Genomic DNA, 25,349 nt, shown 5'->3' on the forward strand with positions numbered 1-25,349 from the left:
TGTTAAAAAGCAGGTTTATTAAATTTTTACCATCAAGAATGACAAAACTAAGTTTACAGTTTCTTTACTACCGTATTTAGAAATACAGTGGAATCTGGTTAACTCGACGTCATTTTCTTTCCCCAATAGATTAGCATAACATGTTAAATCAAAGTTAAAAAGTTTCGCGGAATTCGAGTTAACCCAAGTGTGAATTTTTTCCACGAGATTCAAGTTAACCAGGTTCCACTGTATGTCCTATTTAATATGTAAATCGTCATTATTATTAAATCAGCAATCTACAAGATTGTTTGTTGGTTTAATAATGACAAAGCGTGCATGAAAAATACGCTTTAATTTAATGAAAAAACGTGCAAAATTTGTATGTGTAGGCCTATATATATACACCTTAAATACACAGCTGCTCAAGAAGTCCAGTTATTATACTTATATTGCTGAATCATTTAAATGACTATTTTTACGAAGGTATAAATAAAACAGAAAATTATTTCATTAACATGTTGCAAATTAAGTTTAATATGAATACTTTTCACATCGTGGAATCCTTATGAAAGCAAATGCAAATAACCAAGAAAATACAGGGAACATCTTGTGTACAAATATTTCTATTGCTATTTCGTTGCTTTAAAGCAATGAAATTCATTTTTACGAATTTTGAATGTTTTACAATAGTGCGAATGAGCAAACATTTTATGAATTTCAGGAATATCATAAGACAAATTCTATTCACGATCTCTCCATATAACAAGTTTCTTATCTTTTACTAATATGACATTTTTTGTGACAAATTTCGAACTTTAAACGAAATACGTAATTTTACATTAGTTAAATATCTAAACAACAAAGCAGAATAATATTTATAATTTATGCATAGTTTAATGTTAACTCATCACACATCACTGATTATACATTACAGCATTCACAACTATTTTTACTGAATGACATCAGTAATGCACATTACAGTTCCATTGCTGAATTTAGAGCTTGTGACATGAAAGAGATGAATTATGCTATTAGATTTACAACAATTACTTATTTAAATTATTCATAACATTACACAATTTTCATTGTGCAAACAAATGCTGAAATTTACGCAGGAAGAAATATTGAATATTAAAAATTCAAATACTGATTGAACTAAAATTAACTAAAAAATATTTATTTTTAATTAAAATTATATAAACAAATAATTACTAAAATTGCAAATATACTCTTGAATAAGGCACTCTGGCCTGCAGAGTCTCAATTTGCATTTTTCACTGAAATATTTCTAAATTTGAGGATCTCTGCAAGAAAATTTAATGGCTGACATTAAGGAAATTACAAAATTATAAATGTACGAAAATATCACAAAACAAAGATTATCCTTAATTACACAAAGAATTTACATCTACGTATGTACATTATATGAATGTGCACTTTGTTTTTGAGGTGATGCCCAATATTAGAATAATCTTCTTATATAATACTTTTGATAATGACTTAGCAATATAGATTTTTCTTTATAACACTGATAAATTGGTATTTCCATCATATAAAGGAAGAATATATCTTTTGAATATGACTTTAAATAAATTCACTACATTAAAAAAGATAAGTAGTTACTATCACCAAGCTTTCCAAAATTAATTCTGATCATGTGTAACTCTTGAAGTGATTTTACATCTTTTTGTATAAATGTAACAGTGAGAAAATAACATTGGAGATCTTTTTTATAGCTTGATTTTTTATAGCCATTTTAAATATCACATAACATTCATATTTAAATGCCAAGAATTTTAGACAATATTGAGGGAAATAACTAGTAAATTCCATAAAAATCTAAGGAAGATAGAAAAATTTAAATTATTATTATTTCTTTTCTTAAAACATTTTCAAAACTCATTAAAATAACATATGATTAAGTTTTAATCATATTAGCCTTTAGTGTCAGTATGTTGAGATTTTTACTTAACATTTTAAAATATTTATTTATAAAACTCAGCTTTGCATCAATTTATTTTGAATTGAAATAAATTTTTATTAATGAAATCTATCTAAAATAATGGAACATATAACTTAAGTATATTTTTGAAAAGATTTTAACTTATTTTTTTGTCAGGAGAACGAGATAAAACAGAAATCAGCTGTTTAGAAGGAAATTCTTAATTGAAAACTTATAAGAATTGATAATGAGCACTTTTTCAATGAGATATGTAAAGTTCTAATTCAATCTGGCACTATAAGGGTAATATCTAACTATAATATATAATTCTAGTTGCTAAGAATACCATCTTAAACCAAAGTATAAACTACATAATCTATAGAAAATAAAAATATATGAAAGGAATATATTTTTTGATACAATCTTATTAATATTAATGTAAAAAACTTCTAATTTTTTAACTAACTTATTACAAGTATAAATGATTATTAATGTTAAATATAAATCTTATAAAATAGCTTAATAAAATGGAATGTATCTTGAATAATTTATATATTATTATTAATAGTTATATTGGAAACAAAATATTCCTGATTGTACGTATACTAGTGAAGCTGAAATGTTAATAAAAAAAATTTTTTTTTCATAAAAGAGATGGCATTCTTAGCATAATTAAATTTGTGAATTTATAACATCAAATACAAGTATTATTTGATTGGAGCATTATTGGTATTAATGACCAAATTACTGTCAGCTCCAAAGAAAATACTAAAGATTATTTGTAAAACATTTTCTGTATTTAAAAATAATTCATGAATCCATTTGTAATTCCTCAAATGATGATGCTGTGCTTCTGTCTGAACCATTAGCTTTACTATTTCCATTTTCTTCTGGAACATCAACATGTGATATAAATTCAACACTATTGGAACAACTGGAACCACTAAAGGGAGGTGGCGGAACTGTCTCTCTTTCATCTGAAACTTTTTCTCCTTCTATTTCTGTTATTTTTGACATATCTGAGTCTGATTGAACTTGATTAGATGGGGTTTCTTCTTCACTTTCTTCTAAAGCTTCTGAAACATAAAATTCATCTTGCTTAGCTAAAGGAGCTAAGAAGACAATTTCTTCTTTATTATAAATTTCCATGACTGGATGAGCACACAGTTTCCTTTCCTAAATTTAAGTAAATAAAATTCTGTTTATCAAATATGCAAAGGCATTAAAAAATTGACAGTTCATATTTTTAAAAGCTGGTTATTATTATTTAAGAACTTGTTCGATTTATTTACTGAAACTTTCCAAAAGATTGTTTGAAAAAAAAAAAAAAATAATTAATATTACAAATTTAAAGAAAATAATATTGTTTTAAATTAATTATTTCAGAAATGTCTGTCATTAGTTACTTTTTCTTTTTCAATGTAAATTTATATATTGATATTTTAATTTCTTAAATCCTAGATCTAATGTATCTTGAAGTTTTACTAGCCAATCTAGCATTTGAAGTATCAACTGTGATAAGGATAATTCTAATAAATGTTGGATAAACTAAATAGTTTTACTTTAATTTTTTCCATTATAAAATGCAGATAATAAATGTTCATATATGGACCATTTATTTTGAAAGTGGCGCAAGTCCATTTTTTCTTCTTTCAAGATATTTAAACATTTGCATTTTAGTTAATTCAAAAATATAAATAAATTGTACTAAGTTTGACAATGTTCCTATGACTTTAGAAATATGTAAGTTGATTGCATAAAGAATTCTATGTGAATTTAATTAAACGAATATATTCTTTCTGGGTAATAAATGGACTTACACCACTTTCATAATTATTGAACTGTAATATTCATTAAATTTATATTTTGTAAAACTCAATTTCACTTGAAACACATTGTGTTTTATTCTGATTTTGTTTATATATAATTAAATAAACAAACACCTTTCTCTAGTCCAGCACAACATTTAATGCTGGAATAAATTATTTAATTAATTCCAGTAAGCAATTATTTATTTATTTATATATAACAACAAGAAATAAAATAGCGTTGTTTATTCTGAACATTAAAAATTTTTACTTATTGTTAAACTATTTTATAATAAGTTTATCATTATCATGAGCTTATCATTAGACACTGCTTTTCATATAGGTTCATTACATGGATTTTTTCCATTCCATCAAATTGTACATTTGTTGGTAAAATTCATAGTTTTATCCTCTGTTGTAAGAGGCTGTCCATAAATGATGTCCACATTGGAAGGGAGGGAGGGGATTTAGCATTAGTGGACATCCATTTATTTCATTAAATTTTATACAGTTTATGCACTTTATTATATTTATTTCAGTTTCTTGTATGTTTCATTTCTATTTACGATATCTGTCATTCATAAAGTAATGAAGGTTTTAATGGGGGTTGAGTTATGTTGGACATCCGTGAAGGAGAAGGGGTTAGTTACAAAAACTTAGACAAATTGGGACAAGAGAGAGAGTAAAAATTTCAAGAAAAATGCAGATTAATTTATGGACAGCCCAAGTGCTTAATAATTAGACTACAGAAAATGGACTTACACCACTTTCATAATCAATGGTTATGCAATGTCATTTACTGATGAATTTTTAATTCATCAAAGTATATGTTATTTTAAAATGCTAAGTGTGAATTGTTTATAAATAAAAAGTTCACACTAAATTGTATATATACAGTGGTACCTCGGTATACGTCTGCTTTAGAATACATCCAATTCGAAATACGTCCTATTTGGACGAAACAAATTTTGCTCAGTATATGACTTTTGTTCAGTATACGACTTAATTCAATTATACGCGTTATCTATGAACAAGTAGCACTATCGGTGTACTAGATCAGACTAGACGTTTGCGGTGCAACGGTTTATAACTTTGTTAAATTTTTTCTGATTTTAATTTGTAAGTAAAATGTTATTATTTTTATTAATCATGAATTGCAAAAATGCAAATGAAAAGCAACAGAAAACTAAAAAAAATGACTAGGATCACAATGGAACTGATAAAAGAAATTGTTGAGAAATATGAAGGTGGCATGCGTGTTCGAGATTTTAACTGTTGCATACCGTATTCCCAGAACGACGATATCGACAATCGTGAAAAATAAAGACATTATTAAATCTGCTAACGTTGTGAAAGGGGTTAATTAATTTAAATCAATTTCTAAACAGAGATCGAAGACATTAGATCATGTTTAGAAATTGCTTTTGCTTTGGATAACTGAAAAACAGTGTGCTGGAGACAGCATATCGGAAGCAATTATTTGCGAGAAAGCTAAAAAGATACATGCTGATCTCATGAAAATTCAAGCAGGAACTAGCCAGGAAAGCGAGGTGTAAAAGCCAGCCATTTTTTTTCATGAGAACATATTAATCATTTTTACATTACTTCTTATGGGAAAGGTTGGTTTGGTATACGCCCTATTCAGTATAAGTCCAAACATCAGGAACGGATTAAGGTCGTATACCGAGGTTCCGCTGTATTATGTGATTTCTCAATTTTTTTCCAAAAATGGACTTACATCACTTTCAAAATAAACAGTCCATATCATAAATAAAAACATACTACAGGAAATCCTCATTAGTTTGAAATTCAAGGGACAAAATAATGGTGACTTGAAATTATCAACTTACAAATTATTATTTACATATCAATATTTCTGTACAATATGCCAAACGCTGTAGCTGATGTAATTTATTAAGCAAATGGAATATGGCTATTATACAGAATGCTATTTTTGTTAATTGATGATGATAATTTAAATAAACTGCAGGTAAACAGAATGTGACTGGTGAGAATCTCACAGGTTGCCAGGTAGGTTTTATAAAAATTAAAACAGAATTTCTTGAAGTGTAACCTAAAGTATTTTTAAAGAAGTCCAAAAAGTAGTAAGTTACCCAAATCTGTATGGTTGTAGACAGCCCTACAGATATCTCAATCTGCTATTTGTAGCCCAAATTTGAAATCCCAAAACCCAGCCCTATTTTATGAGGTAAGAGAAAAAAAGAATAGTAAGGTGTCACTCGAAAATGTGTTACTGTAAAAGCAAAAACCATGTTGACCAGATTAGCGTTGTTCTTTGTCTATTGTTCTCTTATAGTATGGAGGCACTTCAATCTAAACAAATGAGTTAACATACACATATCACAGTTTGGACAGAATTTTCGCTTAGAATTTCAGAGTAGCCATTTTCAAACTAACCAAATTCCTTAACATGTAAATCTCTATATCCCCAGCTGGGTCAAATAGTAATGTTACAAACTAACAGAATTTTGAACTATCCAAGTTCAAATTAACAAGGATTTCCTGTATTCAATTAACCACTCAACAGTGAGACAGATATATCCGTCCAGGGCCCTTAGTCTTGAGTTTTTCGTGTTACAACTCTCAACGTGTTGAAGGTGTCACGTGGTACCATCTCAAACTCTGACGTCAAATTGGTCAGTCTCAAGTTATCCCTCACATGTTTTCCCATCTCCCCATGTGAGTTGCTACTCATGTTCAGTCAAGCATGTGAGATCACTACACAAAAGTGAAAATGGCTGATGGATACGCAATTCTTATCACTATCAAAGAGTTAGAAAGAGACAAAAGACGTTGTTTGAGAAGACAACGAATTTTTTGACCATGAGCAGATGCCATTTCTTTTCATGTCAGGTCAACACTAATAAAAAATTTAATTCATAGTTGATAAAATTATACAGCAAATTTTTCCAAAAATAAAAAGTGTCTAATTCGTCGAAAAAGAGAATTAAAATGATAGTAAATTATATGTATAAATTATTAAAAGCATAGACACTATATTAAGATTATTTATTAATTAGAAGTGTTAAGTTCTAATTAATAAATAATCTTAATAGACAAAACAATTTAAGAAATAGATCAAGGAAGAAAACTTTATGAAGAAAGGATTAAATTAAAATACTTTTTCCATTACACAATGGATTTTTTAGCTCCAACACATGCAATTAATTTTTCAGCTAATTCTTTCCACAAATTGAATTGTCCTTTTCTTGTAAATTTGTTGTAGAATTTTCCACTGTTCATTTTCTTATTATTTTTTATATATGTTACTAATATTTCTTTTTGTTCTTTTCGCTTATTTTTTAAAATAAAACATTGAAGGTTTCCATTTTGTTTCTGTGTACTATATTCCTATAAGACAAACTTTTAACTATAACATGTGTAAACTAATTCATGTTGATTTGTTTACAACTTGTTACACTCAAGTTGATTGGTCAAATCAGTATAGTCGCAAACTCAGATGCATTGTAAATAATCCCATCATTACATGCTTAATGACATACTTAACCAAGTGAGTATGATGTATTTCCGCTCGCCTTTTGAGTTTGCTTGATGGGTCTAACTCGAGACTACCAATTATGTGAGTCATAGTAACACAAGTGAGTTCGATAACATCAATTCAAGTACAACACGAAAAAATCAAGATTAGGGGCCCAGGGTGATTGTGTGGCAGTGGTAAGAAACTGATATATCCATTAAATTCTTTTGGGGGTATCACCAAAAACTACCGCAAAAAAAAATTCACATAAAAAATGAATTATGTAACAATGAACAAAGACTTTTCTTTACTAGACATAACTGTTTACAAAATCTTTTTCCGAAATGGTGATGAGAAAAAACATGTGGAAAAATATTTTAAAATTTAGTTTAAAATTTCCCACATTTATTCTCCACTACTTCAGGGTAGCACCATACCTGACTATCCCACTGCTGAAAGGTTAATGAGAATTGACTTTGATTCTCATTTTAATTTCAGTTGAAAAGTTAAATGAACAACAAACTACATATAAAATTCTCATAAATAAAAAGTATGTAATAAAATCAAAACCAAGTGAAATTTTTGGAACATGTCTTGTATCCATTACCTTCAAATAAACTCCTTCTGCCACAATCTACTGATGTATAGATTTGTTAAGCAGCTACTGCAAAAGTCAATTTTTGAAATGTCTTTAATAGTTTTCATCACTGCACTTCAAGCCTGCTATTGTATATTATATTCCTTCAACTTTAGGGAATAAATAAAAAGTGTGCAAGGCAAAAGCTATAACAGGATAAGCATAANTAACGTCGTATGGTGAGTTTTTGTTCGTATCGTGGAGAAAAAATATGTTCGAATTTCATGTCGTATACTGAAAATTTCGTATGCTGGGGCGTTCGTATCCTGAGGTACCACTGTATATATCATCTTGTTTGTGTGCCTCATTTTTCCAATAATGATATAGTTTTTACTTTACAATTTGATGTAAAGAAACTGATATTTTTAAAAAATTTTTAAATCTTATTTTCATTCATAACTTCAAAATTCATGAAAAATCTGGTATAATATTGGGCAGTAATTAATCACCCATTGACACCTACTTTTGGGGAAATTTTTCACTCCATTATCTTTCTGAGTACATTCACCAAGCTTATCTTGCTATAATTCTGAAGGAAGTATGAAAATTAGAAAGGCATTGTTATGCTCTTTTCAGACAAATATTTGCTACCAGAAATAAACAATGAAAGCCAAGATAGAAATTGCGACAATATCCTTAATTTGAATAATATAAATAATTTTTTTTTTTACTTTTTAATGTTTTTCAATATTTTTTCAATAAATATTTCCTTTTATGACACCAAATTGATTTGTCATTTATATTCCAGGCACAAATTAGCCACTTTGTTAGTATATTTACTACAAAAATGTTTGTATCTGGCAATCAAAACAGAAAACATATCAGATTTTAACTTTATAGTTTGTTTTATAATGCCCAATTGATGTGTTGTTCTCATTCCCAACACACACTAATCAGTTATAATAACTACTTACTATAGGAATAGTCATATCTAGCAAAACATGATGGACAACACTGTATAAGTTATCTTGTACAGTATCACCGCAGACTACAAGATAATTGTTGTAGTTTGGCAGTCAACATGTTAAAGACCAAAAAAAGTTTCCAGTATTGTTTTGACAAATGATATGTAAGTCAGCAGGGGTATGTAGCTGCAAGCAGTAGATAAGGTTTATTTTGAAGTTAGTCTTCTGTAAATACTTGTATCTATACTACTATATAAAGAGACAACGTAGTTTTCGTTTGTGACCACTAACCGTGAAAACTACTGAACCAATCGTTACCAAATTTTAACTGTAGCATCTTTATGACCCCCGGAATGTTTAGCACTAATCAAANGTAAATTTGTTGTAGAATTTTCCACTGTTCATTTTCTTATTATTTTTTATATATGTTACTAATATTTCTTTTTGTTCTTTTCGCTTATTTTTTAAAATAAAACATTGAAGGTTTCCATTTTGTTTCTGTGTACTATATTCCTATAAGACAAACTTTTAACTATAACATGTGTAAACTAATTCATGTTGATTTGTTTACAACTTGTTACACTCAAGTTGATTGGTCAAATCAGTATAGTCGCAAACTCAGATGCATTGTAAATAATCCCATCATTACATGCTTAATGACATACTTAACCAAGTGAGTATGATGTATTTCCGCTCGCCTTTTGAGTTTGCTTGATGGGTCTAACTCGAGACTACCAATTATGTGAGTCATAGTAACACAAGTGAGTTCGATAACATCAATTCAAGTACAACACGAAAAAATCAAGATTAGGGGCCCAGGGTGATTGTGTGGCAGTGGTAAGAAACTGATATATCCATTAAATTCTTTTGGGGGTATCACCAAAAACTACCGCAAAAAAAAATTCACATAAAAAATGAATTATGTAACAATGAACAAAGACTTTTCTTTACTAGACATAACTGTTTACAAAATCTTTTTCCGAAATGGTGATGAGAAAAAACATGTGGAAAAATATTTTAAAATTTAGTTTAAAATTTCCCACATTTATTCTCCACTACTTCAGGGTAGCACCATACCTGACTATCCCACTGCTGAAAGGTTAATGAGAATTGACTTTGATTCTCATTTTAATTTCAGTTGAAAAGTTAAATGAACAACAAACTACATATAAAATTCTCATAAATAAAAAGTATGTAATAAAATCAAAACCAAGTGAAATTTTTGGAACATGTCTTGTATCCATTACCTTCAAATAAACTCCTTCTGCCACAATCTACTGATGTATAGATTTGTTAAGCAGCTACTGCAAAAGTCAATTTTTGAAATGTCTTTAATAGTTTTCATCACTGCACTTCAAGCCTGCTATTGTATATTATATTCCTTCAACTTTAGGGAATAAATAAAAAGTGTGCAAGGCAAAAGCTATAACAGGATAAGCATAATGAATTGGCCTGTATCAGTGAGTGAAAAATTACTGTCCAATATTTTTTACCTTTTTTTTCACATTTCACTGTTTTTTCATTTGAATTTTGATCAAACAATTTTCAAATACAGTGGTACCTCAGGATACGAAATTAATCCGTTCCGAAACTGAGATCGTATCATGAAAATGTCGTAAGGTGAATCATTTTTTCCCATACGATTATATGTAAAACCAAATAATTCGTTCCAACACGAAAAACACACTCAAATTAAAGCTAAGTAGTACATTAAAAAAATAACTATAGTAAGGAAAACACCGAAAAATGCATTTTGTAGTTGTAAATGTATAAATAACCATAATAGAATAATAATTGATTAAAAAATGTAGTTTTATTTGCACTTTATCTTTGATGATAGACGACAGTGGAGGTGTAAACTGGTGGCGAAAGAGAGGGAGAAGGGAAATGATACAAAAACTTAACTTACATAACATAATGTAACAATAACTTAGAAAAGATAAAAAAATTAATGTTGTTATATATATATATATATATAAAATTNTGACGCCCTAAGTTTGCTTTTCTGTGAGGATGAACTAAAGTAGATCATCTTCTATCTATCTATATAAATAAAAATGTAATGTTCGTTTGTTCCTACCAATTCCTTTGAAATTTTCACACAATTCGAATACGCACGTGTTTTTATATAATATACGTGTCGAAATTCCCCCCACTGGGGTGAGATGAACGGGATTAAGGCTTACCGTAAAGAACTCTGCTTCTATTTATACTATTTTAGATGCGGCTTTTTGCGTTTTTGATTGCGTTTTAATAGGGTACGCCGAGAGAATGTATACTAAGAAGAAATTTTTCGAAAAATTCCCCCCACACGGGGGAAGTGTTATACATTTATAATGGATACATTTTGAGCCACAACAACGCGTGGCGGGGTCTGCTAGTTATTTATATAATAAAAGTTATATTAAAAGTTCGGTTTATTTTTGACTCTAGCATAAATACTTTTTGAATTCACAGAAAAACACAAAACTGAAAAAGTCTCAAGGAGCCAGAAAATATTTAGTATATTAATATATTCTGATGTTAAATATTTCATATACATTAATATTTTCTGATTTCTTCAGACTGTTTTTTTTAATTTAAACAGAATGAAGTCAATGTCAACAGACCTTTTGAAGATAATTTGACATTCAAAAAGTAACTTATTTAGAATTAAGAAATTGTGTATAAAAGTGATTATTATCCATAACATAAGAAAAAAATAATAATAATAAAACTCAAAAATATAACTTAAAATTTAAAAATTAATCATTGACAAACCTTGAGATATTGACGTAGTTTTGGATACACCCTTGCAATCGCTATCATAACAGAGAGTGTTCCTTTGAATGGGAATGTAGTCATCACAACATGATCAACTGATGGAAAAGAAGCAGTCTGAAATCCTTGCCTAAGTAACTTATCTTTATATTCTTGATTAGCTGTTGTTTGTCCATCATTAATTATTGCACCAACCAAGTATCTCAAATTATTTGAGTCAACCTAAATAATAATAAATTCATATTAAAATTTGTGAAATATTTTTAAAAGTGAATTTATTATTTAATTTACTTTTTATAAAATTATTATCTAAAGAAAGAATTCATTACTGTAGAAGGTTTTTCCAAAATAGATATACAAGTGTCAAGTACTAATATATTTAATAAACAAAGTTATACAAACTGAAAAATAGTTTCTTGCCAACTTATTATTTATTTCACCCTATAAAATTATACTGTTTGTATTTAAGGACTCATCACACATTGAGGCTATTTATCTCATTTAATATATCTCTCTAATTACAACTAAATGTAACAATTTTTTTTTTACATCTTCTAGACCAAAATAATCTAACTGAAGAGGGCTGCAAGTGTTATAGCCAAAATTCATTTTACAATGTTCTAGAAGATGTAAAGAAATTGTTACCTTTGGTTGTAACTAGATATATTAAATGAAAAATACAGTAGAGCGTTGTTTATCCGAATCAATTGGGGACTGGGGTTGTTCGGATAACCAATTATGTACAAAAAAATATATTAATTTATCCCGTGTTGAAATTTTTCTCCGTTGTGTGTTGCTTTGCATTGAATTTTCGTCGATGTTGAGCCTAACGAAGACTATTGTATTGTTAAAAATTATTTTTTTATTTTGTACAAACAAAATAAATATATTGAAAAATATAAAAACAATAAAAAATTATACTTTAGAAGTTAATTTAGTATCAAAAACGTAAAATATTTGAGTAGCTGAAGACATAGCCAAAGATTACAGTGCCACAGCACTGGCGAAAATTTAAATTTGTCGACTGGAATTCCTTCGGATAACCGACGTTTCGGATGATTGACTTTCGGATAAACGATGCTCTACTGTAGTCTGAATGTGTGATAAGCTCTTAAATACAATATACAAGAGTAATCCCAAAAGTAAGGTCTCCTATTTTTTTTAGAAATACAAATAAATGTTTATTTTCAATGTTTACATCATTTTAAAGCTTGAATATTTATCTATTTTTCTACATAATTGCCATTCCGGTCTATGCATTTTTGTAGGCACTGTAGCAGTTTTTGTATGCCCATGTCATACCATCTCGTCGCCATGTCATGTTAAACCAATTGAAATTCATTGCCAATTGACAGAAGTGTATGGCAAGTTGTGCATAGGGATGTCCACAAATGGTGTAGGAAGTTTGCAGTTGGTTGTACTGAAATTCGCGACAAAGAAAGAAGTGGGAGACTATCAATTTCTAATGAGACAGTTGCAAAGGTTGAGCAAACCATTCATGAAGATTGACAGATCACTCTGGATGATCTCTGCATTTTGGTTCCTGGGGTTTCCTGAAGCACCATTCATAGGATTTTAACAGAAAGGTTGCATACAATATTGGAAAGTATGCACAAGATGAGTTCCATGACTTGGAAGTGAGCTGGTATGACATAGGCATATAAAAATTGCTACAGTGCCTACAAAAATGCATTGACCTGGAATTATGTAGAAAAATAGATAAATGTTCAAGCTTTAAAATGATGTAAACACTATTAAAAATAAATGTTTCTTTGTATTTCTAAAAAAATAGGAGACCTTACTTTTGGGATTACCCTTGTAGTATAATCATATAGGCTCAAATATACAAACTGTCTTTTGGTATTAAAATATTTTATTAACAAGATAAAGTTTTTGTAATTCAGAATTATACCTGTTTTAATAAACAGGTATAATAATCAGCCAATAAGAAAATATTTATTTAAAAATACTAGCAGTCAACAATAATTACACAAGTCTCATCATGAAAGATGTGTGCATGATCTATTCATATCATTAAGAAAATATTTGATTATGCTAATAGGTTAATACAAATTAGAGCTTTCAGTACAAGAATTTCAAAGAAATTTGATTTTTCTTATCTTGATTTGTTTTAAAAAACAGCTGAAGACTTGAAACTTCTATGAAAAATTACATTTACAAGTTTGAAGTGAAAACTTTATTTAATTTTTAATTTCAGTAAAATGAATATTGTATCTTAAATTACTTCATTAGTTTGCAATAAAATTTTAGATAATGATTAAAATTTTATTATAAACGAAAAATTATTTAATGTAAAATATGCATATTTTAAAGATTGTGTAAATTTAAAAAAATGCACTAAATCCTTAATTTCCATGTGTTATATTAAGCTATTTTTGGAGACCAAACTAAGAAAACAGTTTATCTTCTAACACCCAAGTACTGTACTTTTAAGCCTAAAAGCTCATCTTCAAGAACTACCTTAATTGCAATTTTTGCTTCTAAATGCCTGATTTGATTTTATATTCTTGATCTCGGGAAGGTCAACAGGCTTTTTGGGAGACAATATTATTTTTCTTTTTCATAAAATCCTCTGCTTATGACAAAGGCTTCTTTTGAATTTGCTTCTAAACCAAATGAAGGGATAATAGAAATGAGAAGGGATCATCTATTTGTATCAAATGCCTAATGAATCTGTTGTTTTATGTTTTCAAAATCTTTTGTTCTTTTGGTTTAGAATATTTATAGAAAAAAGGAAACAAAAAAATAGAATTATATAATGAAACACACCTTTGGATTTCCAATAGTATTTTACTATAATAAAACATTTTCAACATATTCACAGGTCTTCCTCAGTTAGGACTAGTGCATAGAATACATAAAATAGTGTTTTTAAAACTAAAAATCAAACAGATACAAACTCAAGATGTTCTAAAATTTAAACATACATAATATAAAATTTAAAAAGAAAATAAAAAACAACAATAATTAAAATTTAATGTTAAAAANGCATATAGATGGCACAACGATTTAACACTATTTCAAACAGAAAGTGACTATTTGAAATTCTTTAGTTTCTTCTCTGACCTTCTTTCTTGCTTCACAAGAGCAATACGCAATAAAAAAAAAGTTTTACTTGGTGTTCTTTCTCTGATTCCATTATTTTTCTAGTTAGATATCATGGCAGGTTACAGATGATTCACGCCTTTTCTTCATTATCTACATCCCTTTCTTGCTAAAAATAGAAAAATTAATTACAAGTTAATCAAGACATTACTAATGAAGGTAATTGACTTATCATGCATTAATTACCAGATTTTAAACAAAATATTAGCATAAAATTACTAATTATTACATGTATGATTTTTGTAGACGTGTAAGTGATGATCTTGTAATCTTCATATCTTTCTAACTTGTTAAAAATGATTATAATCTTTAACATCTTGTAGTGATCTGTAATTTTTCTATTTTAAATTAAATTTTCATTTATTTTAATAATAGTTAAGAAAAAATAAAAGAATATTTTATTTATACAATGATGAAAATTATAAAATGTATATATTTGTTTGGTATACATTTAATTTAAATAAAATTTATGATTAATTAAAAACGTACTGACACTATGATAAATAAAATAAGTATATAAGTAAAATAACTAATATTTTATGAATATTTAACGGAATAAAACTATTAACTTAAAATTTAAAAATGAATTCATTATATAGTACAATTATTAGGAGACTTCGCCTAATTGTTCAAAAATTTTACAATTCGTTGATTACTGATGCTGTCGTTTATATTTTCCCGTCTTTTGACTACGATCTCATCTCTTTGTTAATCAGAAACTACACCAGTATAATCCTATTAATTCCTATTAATAAACATGGTCCAAGTAGACAGAATATAAACAGAAATTTAAAGAAGTAAGGATTTTAAGATAAAAATAACTAATAGGCTATAAGTGTCAAAGTTTACATTTCAAAAATATATTTCCACACTGTGGATACTGTTTGAATCTCTAAAATCAGTACATTTGTTTTTTCTGGGCTTTAGTTATTTCAATTATTTTCAAGTATTGGAGGGTGTTAAGAGTTCTATTTGATCAGATTATTGCTGCATCTTCCCATGCAACCTCTATGTCTTGTTCCCTGGCATAGTTGGCCAACACTGTGCTGTTTGTATTCTTGTTGATTATGTACTTAAGGAACTTAAGTCTTTCTTTCAGGCTTCTTGCTATAGCTCCCACATACACAAGTTGACAAGGCAGCAAGGAGAGTCTTGGTATGCACATGCTTACTGCCTTCACAAAGAACACTGTGAAATCATTGCTGGAAGACCACAACTGTAGGCTGTAGAAGGAAGTTTGGAAGAGGGAGGACATATGCTATTCCTTGTTTCTTTTTCCCAACCATCAGGCATATCAGCCACCTAAAGAATATGTTAACTCACAAGGAGGTGCAGTTCCTCACAAGACATGACTGCTTTGCCAGCTTTCTTGCCCATTTCCACATCCAGGAGGATGACTGCTGCAATTTGTAAGGGGTGCCTGATGGCTCTCTGCATTACATCTTTGATTGTCTGGGTCTAGAGAGGGAATGCCTGGAACTACAAATCATGGTAGGTTCTCATGGTATCTGCTGCCATTGTGCACCTTGTGAACTAACCAAGAATAGGGAAATCTACAATAGCCTAAAATTTCTAATCAAAAAGTACTTCTGCCAAATGGGAAATAGGCAGCTTATAACTTAACTGCCCACCTTGGCATATTTGGCTTTGTGAGCCTCTTTTATCTAATTTCTCTCATGTATATACTTTTAATGTTACTATATCAATCATTTAATTGTCAATAATCATGTCATCGCAATACCTATAACTATTACCATGTTTATATTTTTAATATTACTGTTTTAATCATTCACCTATCAATAATTCATGTCATCACAATATACTCATACCTATGCGGCATTATGTACTTGTAATTACATTATTCTCTGTAATATATGTATCAGTATTTGTCAATTGCATTATTCCATATTTGGTAGCATAAACTTTAAATGGATTGTACATACACAGTATTAGATTATAACTTGTATATGTAACCACGTTACCTTCATATATTTCTTTACAGTACATTATGTTTTGTTATCATACATCATGTACGTAGATTGTGTAACTCTGTATAATCACTAACCTCTGTAGTGCACTGTAGAGGAGAGGTCTTGAATAAAGGTCTTTAAAAGTGGGGGGAAATACATAAGTTGACATTGAAAACATTCATCCTCTAAAGCAGTGATTTTCAACTAGTGTGATGCAAAAATTTTTGAAGGTTATTAAATTACTTTCAAAAGAAGCCCAAAGGTAGTTTTAATTTGACATGTACACTTACAAGTACTGTACATGTTGAAATTAAAACCTCTTTAAATTGATTATATGATTTTTTCATTGTTATAATAAATAAACATATACATAATGTAGTAAAAAATATATATTCATAAAGTAAAATTATATGCACCTAACACTGAGTTATTTTATTTAAAATGAAATTTTCTTTAAATCAAAAATGTATCTATAATCATCCATATTTATTATGAATTATTTTAATTTAGAAATAGTGGGAAATAGGGCAGGTTTCTAAAGAAAATTATAATGCTACTTTTAAATGCAAATTTAGACTTAATATTAATTGCTTTTTTTATGGAAATAAAAATAATTAATTTAAATAACTATTATTGTAACCTGCTGCTATTTTAAGGAACAACAAGCAGTTATTTATTGTGATATTGTCACAATGCCAGACTGCAATTTTAATCATATTTTTAATTTAATTTAAAATATATGCTCCTTTTTAAAATATATATTCCTTTAATTATAGAGTTGTCTCAATCATCTATCTAAGACCTTTCAGGGAAGAATTTTTGAATTGAAACAACATGACTTCCAGTTTGTATCAGATGTTTGTATATAATTAATCAGAGAGTCTGCCCCAAAGATTTTAATATCTTGTCTTGAATCTAATTCCATTCTAAAAATTAAGAAAAGACAGATGAGTGGACAGACAACAGCGGGAATTTATGGGTCTACATTTTTTTTCCAAATGCGGCACAACAATACTGTTTTATTTAATCAAAAAAAAAAAAAAAATACAAAAAGAATTAAGTCAAGTGGAAAGTAATATGGCAATACAATGTTTAAAATTTTTTCCACAGAAATTTAATTATATGTTCAAGTATGCCATGAAATAAAAAAATATTAAAAACACTGCTCTAGAGGATGGAGTATACTCCCAGGTCAATGGAATGGTTAACTTTTGGTTTATCATTTCCGAGTATATTGAAAATTGTACAATTTCTTTTATATGTTATTCTTACACTGTTTTTCCTTACAACCTCCTCATGAATTTTTCATGTACTAGAAATGTACTACTGGAAATCAAAATGTGTGTTTCATTATATAATTGTTTTGTATTGCAGTATAACTTTTGGTTGTAAAAAATAGAACAAAAGACACTAAAAACACATAAAACATCAAGTTCGTTGGGCATTTATTCAAAAGCAAATGTTATAAATTTTTGATAAACATTTATGTAGATAAAAAAACAAAACTGGTAATTTCATTTGTTTTTTTATTTAAATTTGGTGTTTAAAGCAAAATTATGCAACTTTTTCATAAGGATTATATCAATGGCAAGTGAATGATCTTGCTGTTCGATATATCTTATTTTCTATATTATTCACTTTCTTTCCTTCTGAATGATCAGCTGTTCTTTTATAATTTTTCATTGCTCATAGTTTCTGAGTTTGTTGGTTCTTCCTCAGCTATTTTTTTCCTTGATTATCTCAATATTAGTTTCAATGATATCATCTGTTACACGCTTTATTCTCTAGAATATAATATCTCAAAATGATGGTATTTCTTCAACTGGGATGCTAACATGTAAATTATATACTTGATATTAATTTTTTAAAAATTTATTGAGTTCTGTTTCTTCATTGATAGTCCTCTCAAGAATTTCTGAAAATAGTTCTTATGTAATGTCTTTTCAGATTAACTATCCATCAACATTACCAATGGTAAAAACACCACTTTGATGTCTTCAGAAAATAGGTCAATGGCATGTACTGAAGTGTTGTCAAGGACAAGAACAGTCTTGAGCTATTATTTCAAATATACTTTAACTATTGGAAGAAATTCAGTTGCAAACTTTTCTTCAAATTGAAAAGTTTGCAACTGAATTTCTTCCAATAGGTAAAGTATATAAACTTTTCTTCAAATTGAAAAGTTTGCAACTGAATTTCTTTCAAATTGAATTTCATCCAAAATAACCTTTGGGCTTTGTAGTAAGCTCATAGTGCAGTGAAATTTACATTTTTAAATGCTCTTGAGGTTGGGTCAACTTTCCTATAACAAAAAGGGGCAGTTTGTAAACTCCCATTAGTATTTGTACAGAGAGGCATAATGATTCTCTCTTTATTCATTTTGAAAACAGTAGTAAATGATTCTTAGAAGCTGCTAGCATTCTGTATGAAAGAAACTTGAAATGTAAGCCCATTTTATCAAAATTGTAGATTTGTTCAAAGTAGCATCTTGATTTTCTCACAATATCTTGCCACAGACATCTAGATAATGAATTACATAACTATTTAACAGTAACAAAGAATCTTTATCCAGTGATGACTGAATAAATAATCCTCGCTGAATAAATAATACTCATTGAATGAATAAATCCTCACTGAATAAAGATTCTTTGCCATTGTTGACTTTCTTGTGAAAATATACTGCTTTTTCCCTCGAAATCAGACTGCTAAGTGCTTCCCTTCATCATTCTTGCTTGAGCATTATCAATATTGTATCATTAACTTCAATTTTTGGCTTCTTAGTGTTATGGGTTTGAGAGCACTTTCTGAGTCTATTTGTGTACTGATCTTAAAGGGATTTCTGATTTCTCAGAAATCATTCATTACACTTTTAGAACATCAATTTGTTAAATAACTGTTGTTATAGGTTCTCCACTTGTAAATATGTTCCAATGCTTTTTAGTTTTGTTTCAATAGTTAACACTGTATAGAATGAAATCTACATTTTGTTTCTTTTTTCCCACTTTATTATTATTTGATGATGTTGAAATATATTCTACATGACAAATACTGATGCTTAGTGCTATGCAAGACCAGTCAAGACATAACTACAGAAAGTAAATGTTTTATTTATGTGCTGTTTGTGTATGTATGAGTTTAAGGATTTTTTTTGACATGTTTCATGCTTTCTAACAGTACATACATCACTCTACAAAAGGCTGCCATATAATGTTTCAAGAATTTTGTATATGTGCAAGAAAGGAGAACTGGCACAATACATACCTTATTCTCCATAGACAATTTATTTCATGGACAAGTTCTGAATATTTATCAAAATTTTCAGTTTATGTATTTTGTATGTTGTGGGTGTTTGGTACAGCCTATGTCTATGTTGTATGTGCTTTTGTTTTGTCTTTCAATAAATGTAATGGTTTGTTTTGTCTGAGATTATGACTCAGTTTAATATATTTTGCATGTGTTATTTTCTATGACCATTTGAGATGTGTATGGTTTCTGAACCTGTAGAAGTTTGTATTTGTAGGCAAACTTTTCATGTATTATCTATGTATATAACCAATTCAACAGGTATCTGTCCGTCCGTCCCGTAACCGTTTGATAACGGACACTAGACGGGCACCCCTATCGTGTGTCATATTTCAAACATTCAAATTAAATTAACAATTTTAATTATTATTTAAATTAACAATATGAATTATTATTATTCATTTGGCCAATAAATTATTATTTGGTCAATATAACAATATAAATAATTCAGTATATTTGTAATAGAAATTTATTATTTCATGGGCTTATATCTTGCGAAGGGTCATGAGTAGGGGTATGGTTCCTTTGCCTTTATTGTTCGCACAGTGGGCTACAGTTTGGGGGGGTTGCCATCTCTTCACCTAATCTTACCATTGGGACTACAACAGAGCTGTAGAGCATATTGATAGGAAGAAAAAAGTCAAAGGAACCGTGCTTCATGGAAATTTGTAAACAATGCCCACTAGGAGGCTTCCCGGGCTACTAGTACTTACTATTTGGTTATATTGATGTAAATAGTCTAAGTTAAAAGTATGAAACCCAATGCAATGTGTTGCATAGTCTTGTGCATGATGTGGCATTTCATACAGGTGTCACCTATGAATGTTGTGTCTTAAGATATAGTTTCTGTAGTTTCTTGTATTTATGACCTGGTCTTGTATGGCAATCATGAACCCTTCTGACTCTAAAGAGGCAGATGAGTCAGCCATAATTTTATACAGTTTTGTCATCCTGACAGATGTTGTTGGAGTGCCTACTTGGACCTCTGTCTGAGCCCACAACTGCCTGATGGTGCATTTTGTGTACTGTGTTAGATCCAGATAGTGTTTTATAAGTTTAATTATATATAAGTTTAATGATATACAGTTTCTGTCTGCAAGAGTTACAGCTTTGTGTAAGTGTAATGTTTCTTGTTTTCTGTAGAAAAACAATGCTTTTAGTGCAGGTTTAAAATCTCTGAGGCCTCATCCTACCTCTTTATGAGAAAGAGTCAGCCTTTCTATGGATGACTTAGGATGTTGTCAGTTGTATTTTGTTAATGTTGATTGTATTTTCTTTTGGAGTTGTTCAGTTCTGTGTGTGTTTCCAATATATAACTCCACATGAAATGTCAATATTGAGATAACATGCATTGATTACTTTATATGTGGGTTTGCATTCAGCTATTTAGTTAGTATTATGTTTAAAATATTGTCATATTCTTTTGTTAGTTTTTGTTTTATTGTGCATGTTCTTGTGAGTAAATATATGTAGATTTCATCCTCATCCATGGATTCATTGATACATTCACATACATACATAATCTTTCTTCAGGATCTAAGTGAAGTGTTCTGCATTTGTCTTTGCCAAACTCCACTGAATGTCAGGGTGCATTTACTTCTGAGTTAGCAGTGCTAATTCTGATAACCGGATGTGACGTCATTAGCACGTGTATACGTGCTTGCTTGTCCAATTCGAAAGTGAACACATACGCTAACAAGAAATATGGCGGTTTCCAGCCATATTTCTTGTTAGCGTATGTGTTCACTNTGATTTGCGACTGACTGCATCCAAAAGATGACAAAGTTGTTACTTGTTCGAAGAACCGACACTCAGATATCGAGTTGATTCAAATAATTGAAAAATACTCCATCAAATTTTCCCTGGAATTTCGAACAAGGAGATAGAGCCAGCAACAAAAATTACGTAACTCGAAGTTAGGTCAACACTCTGTGTACCGGAAGTGACGGTAGCACCTAAGGAAACTTTTAAATACATTTTCTAAGGGTGCATTTACTTCTGAGTTAGCAGTGCTAATTCTGATAACCGGATGTGACGTCATTAGCACGTGTATACGTGCTTGCTTGTCCAATTCGAAAGTGAACACATACGCTAACAAGAAATATGGCGGTTTCCAGCCATATTTCTTGTTAGCGTATGTGTTCACTTTCGAATTGGACAAGCAAGCACGTATACACGTGCTAATGACGTCACATCCGGTTATCAGAATTAGCACTGCTAACTCAGAAGTAAACGCACCCTCAGTAGAGTAAGTGTATGCAACTTCTAATAGGTGATTTAGCTGTGCTTATGTGGATGCATAGAATTTTGTTGTCCATGTATGTAAGATGTGGTACAGTAGAGCATCGATTATCTGACTCGATTGGGGACTGGGGTTGATCAGATAACTGAAAAAATGGATAACCGAAAAGTATGAAAAAATACATTATTAGTATATCCCATGCAATTAGTATATTAGTATATCGCTATTAACCTATTTCGTGTTGAATTTTCATCGATGTTAAGCCTAACAAAATTTTTTTTTTAAATAATAATTGTCGCTATTGTATCGTTAAAAATTATTTTTAAATTATTTTATTGCTCACAAAACGAACAACCATTCATAATTACAAAATTAAGCCTCGTTTAAATACTGACCTCCCTTTCATGGTCGAGCCAGTGTTGCCAGCTAAAACATGCAAAGTTTAACAAAAATAATATTAAAGTAGCTAAGATATAGGCAAATATTGTAGCACCACATCACTAGTGGACATTTGAAATTGCCGACTAGAACGTGGTCGGTTAACCGATGTGACAGTTGATCAGGGGTCGGATAATCGATGCTCTACTGTATATATTGTGTTGTTTCTTTATGCTTGAGATCCATATTCAGTGTTGTTCAATCAGTGTGGTACAGTGGTTCAAGGCCAGACAAAACCAAAGTGGACTTAATGAGTCTCACTAGAAAATGTCTTGCCTTATGTGTATTTGGTTTGTTTGATGTTTTGCATCTTGAAGTCTGAGATGTAATGCTGTTCTCCATTGCTGCATTATTTTCTAGAAATGTAATGAGTATTGATGTATTTTGTATAGATGTAGTATGTACTGTACAATAACTATGAATGTGATCAAAATGAAAAATTCCACTTAAACTTTAATACTTTTAAGCTTTCCAGCTTATTGTCAAAAGTACCAATCACTGTTGTGAATTGCATTTGCAACACATATTCTAACATTACATATTCTGAATACATTCATTCTGTTTAATGAAATCAAAAAATCCAAATTCAGATCTCTCTAAATCAAAGTGCATTTCATTTAAATTTTTGATAAATTGTCGTAAGTCAACTTTTAAACTGTTCTTTTTTGGTGAAAACTGGTGAAAATTTAAATAAAATGCACACAAAAATAGAGAAATCAAAAACAATTGTCTCTCGTACAACCTCAACACTAATTATCCAAGCCATATTTCCCTATTAAAAAATTTAAGTAGTTAGAACAAAATATACTATAATGCTACAAAAACAATATTAAATTATAATTAATAAATGAAAGAACTTTTGTCCAACAACTGCATTAATTTTAATTTAACAGGTTTTGTTGTTATTTAGTTTTAATGAACATGTAATCATGTTTAGGCCATATACTGTAATAGTAACATTATGACAAATATATTATTAGGATATTCAGCTATTTACAAAGATAATTTGACACTATTGAGTGATCTTTTCATTTTGAGTTCTATTTATCAGGTAATGAAATAGGCTCTCTTCAATAACAATATCAACTGCATCATAATTGTCCTTTCTATGCCATACAATGAAAGGAATGGAATATAACAACTATAACCATGTCAACTTTGAAAAAAAAAAGCTCCAAAATAATTAAGCCTGAAAAATGCAATTGTTATTTTTATCCAAATAGTCTTCAGAAAACTTAAATATAGCAAGAAATGGCATAAATATAATAGTATATCAAGAAACAGACAAAACTGTCTGAATTATATGAAAATTGCTTGTATACTATAATATTGATACAATATGAACTTTAATACACAAAGTTTATCAACATATTAAGTTAAAATGAATGGTTTCTTTTAAAATAAACTCTTATATTTGAAGAAAATTAATTTATTTTCAAAAATAATTTTCAATTCTTGGGTGAATCAAAAATATTCTGGCCTACAGCAGGTAAATTAGATATTATATAGGAAAAAATTCATTTCTCAATCTAGTGAAAGCTATACAAGTTTCAGACAAGATTTGTCATAAGAACAAAATTCCTAATCATGTGAAGTATCTGTTATATTATTTATGAAGGAAATCATGATAGAAAACAAAAGCACAGTAACAGATCTTAAGTCTTTTATAATATATCAAAATAAAGTACCCAAAATAAATTTTATATCATCTCTACTTGAAATGAAATGTAAAATTGTATAGTTTAAAACTTTCCTTCTTCTCTCCGTCTTGAAAATTTGATTAATTCATAAAGAACTTGCGATAGTTATGCAAAATGTGATGGTAGCGTCCTTGAAATGTCCTCATATGTTTCAATAAATAACAAAGTAAAATTGAAAGATTTTTACCTCTTCGGGATCATCATAATAAACTCCGATACATTTCATTTCGGGGACCAAATTATGCACTTCTGTAAACAATTGGCCGCAATTTTTGTAAGGTCCTCGAGCGAATTTATAGGCTACTGTCAATGTTTCGAATGGAGGTTTACACGCTTTAATTTCAATATCGACAAATAAGCCAGAATAAGTTAAATAAGCTAACACAGTTAAAAACAACGCAATTAACACCGAGACGATAGCTATAGCAAGAACAAAATCGACCTCCATCTTTGTTAGACTTAGAACATTTTCGTAAAAACAAGGAAATAAATTCGCCCAAATTTGTTAAAAATAGCCGCGATGTCGTAGATTACGAAAAATGCGCTTTGTATTTAATCGAAAATTAAATATTTCTATTATTATTTTTCGTTTTAAAATATTAAAAATCTTCAATATAAATATCTATTATGATACAAAGCTAATTTAAACAAATAATATGGAAAAAGTTTATTCAAAATACATGATTTCAATGAAACTTATGTAGTTGATTTTTAAATATACAATTAATTAATTATCGATATTCTCTCCAATAATTGCTTTGGTATAATTTCTGATTTGAAACTTTTAATAAAATTATAAGATTATAACGACAAAAGGAATTGGGTAACAACCATCCCGGTTTCCTAGAAATAGTCCCGTAGCATGTAATAATTAAGGCTATGATAGCTAGACATTAAAATTCGTATAAATAGGCAGAAAAAATAGGAACTTAAAAGTTCAAAATAGACGAATTAGTATGCACTAACATTGAAAATAGGCTCTTAAAAAGCCTCAATGTAAATCAAATTGATTCGAAGAATAGTCTGCTACTGATTAT

At 29.2% G+C, this 25,349-nt stretch overlaps 1 protein-coding gene across 1 annotated transcript; it reads right to left on the reverse strand.

The window, feature by feature from the left end:
* Positions 1-24,813, reverse strand: LOC111628901 (testis-expressed protein 264-like). The gene is made up of 3 exons (XM_023372758.1): positions 24,500-24,813; positions 11,534-11,755; positions 1-3,100 (listed from the first exon to the last, which is right to left on the reverse strand). Exons 1-3 carry the CDS (start codon positions 24,758-24,760, stop codon positions 2,735-2,737), a joined length of 849 nt encoding a protein of 282 aa, XP_023228526.1. The 5' UTR covers positions 24,761-24,813; the 3' UTR covers positions 1-2,734.
* Between the last annotated feature and the right edge of the window lie 536 nt (positions 24,814-25,349).

Source organism: Centruroides sculpturatus, unplaced genomic scaffold (assembly GCF_000671375.1).
Source record: "Centruroides sculpturatus isolate CEXI.00-Female unplaced genomic scaffold, Cexi_2.0 scaffold423, whole genome shotgun sequence".
In the NCBI taxonomy this organism is placed as follows: domain Eukaryota; kingdom Metazoa; phylum Arthropoda; class Arachnida; order Scorpiones; family Buthidae; genus Centruroides; species Centruroides sculpturatus.

Bases quoted from the DNA above. Each gene is read 5' to 3' on its own strand.
- LOC111628901 (XM_023372758.1), bottom strand. From the start codon at position 24,760: ATGGAGGTCGATTTTGTTCTTGCTATAGCTATCGTCTCGGTGTTAATT. The intron at 11,756-24,499 runs GTAAAAATCTTT...ATTATTATTTAG, and splicing joins ATTATGATGATCCCGAAGAG to GTTGACTCAAATAATTTGAG. The intron at 3,101-11,533 runs GTTTGTCAATGA...ACTTAAATTTAG, and splicing joins AACTACGTCAATATCTCAAG to GAAAGGAAACTGTGTGCTCA.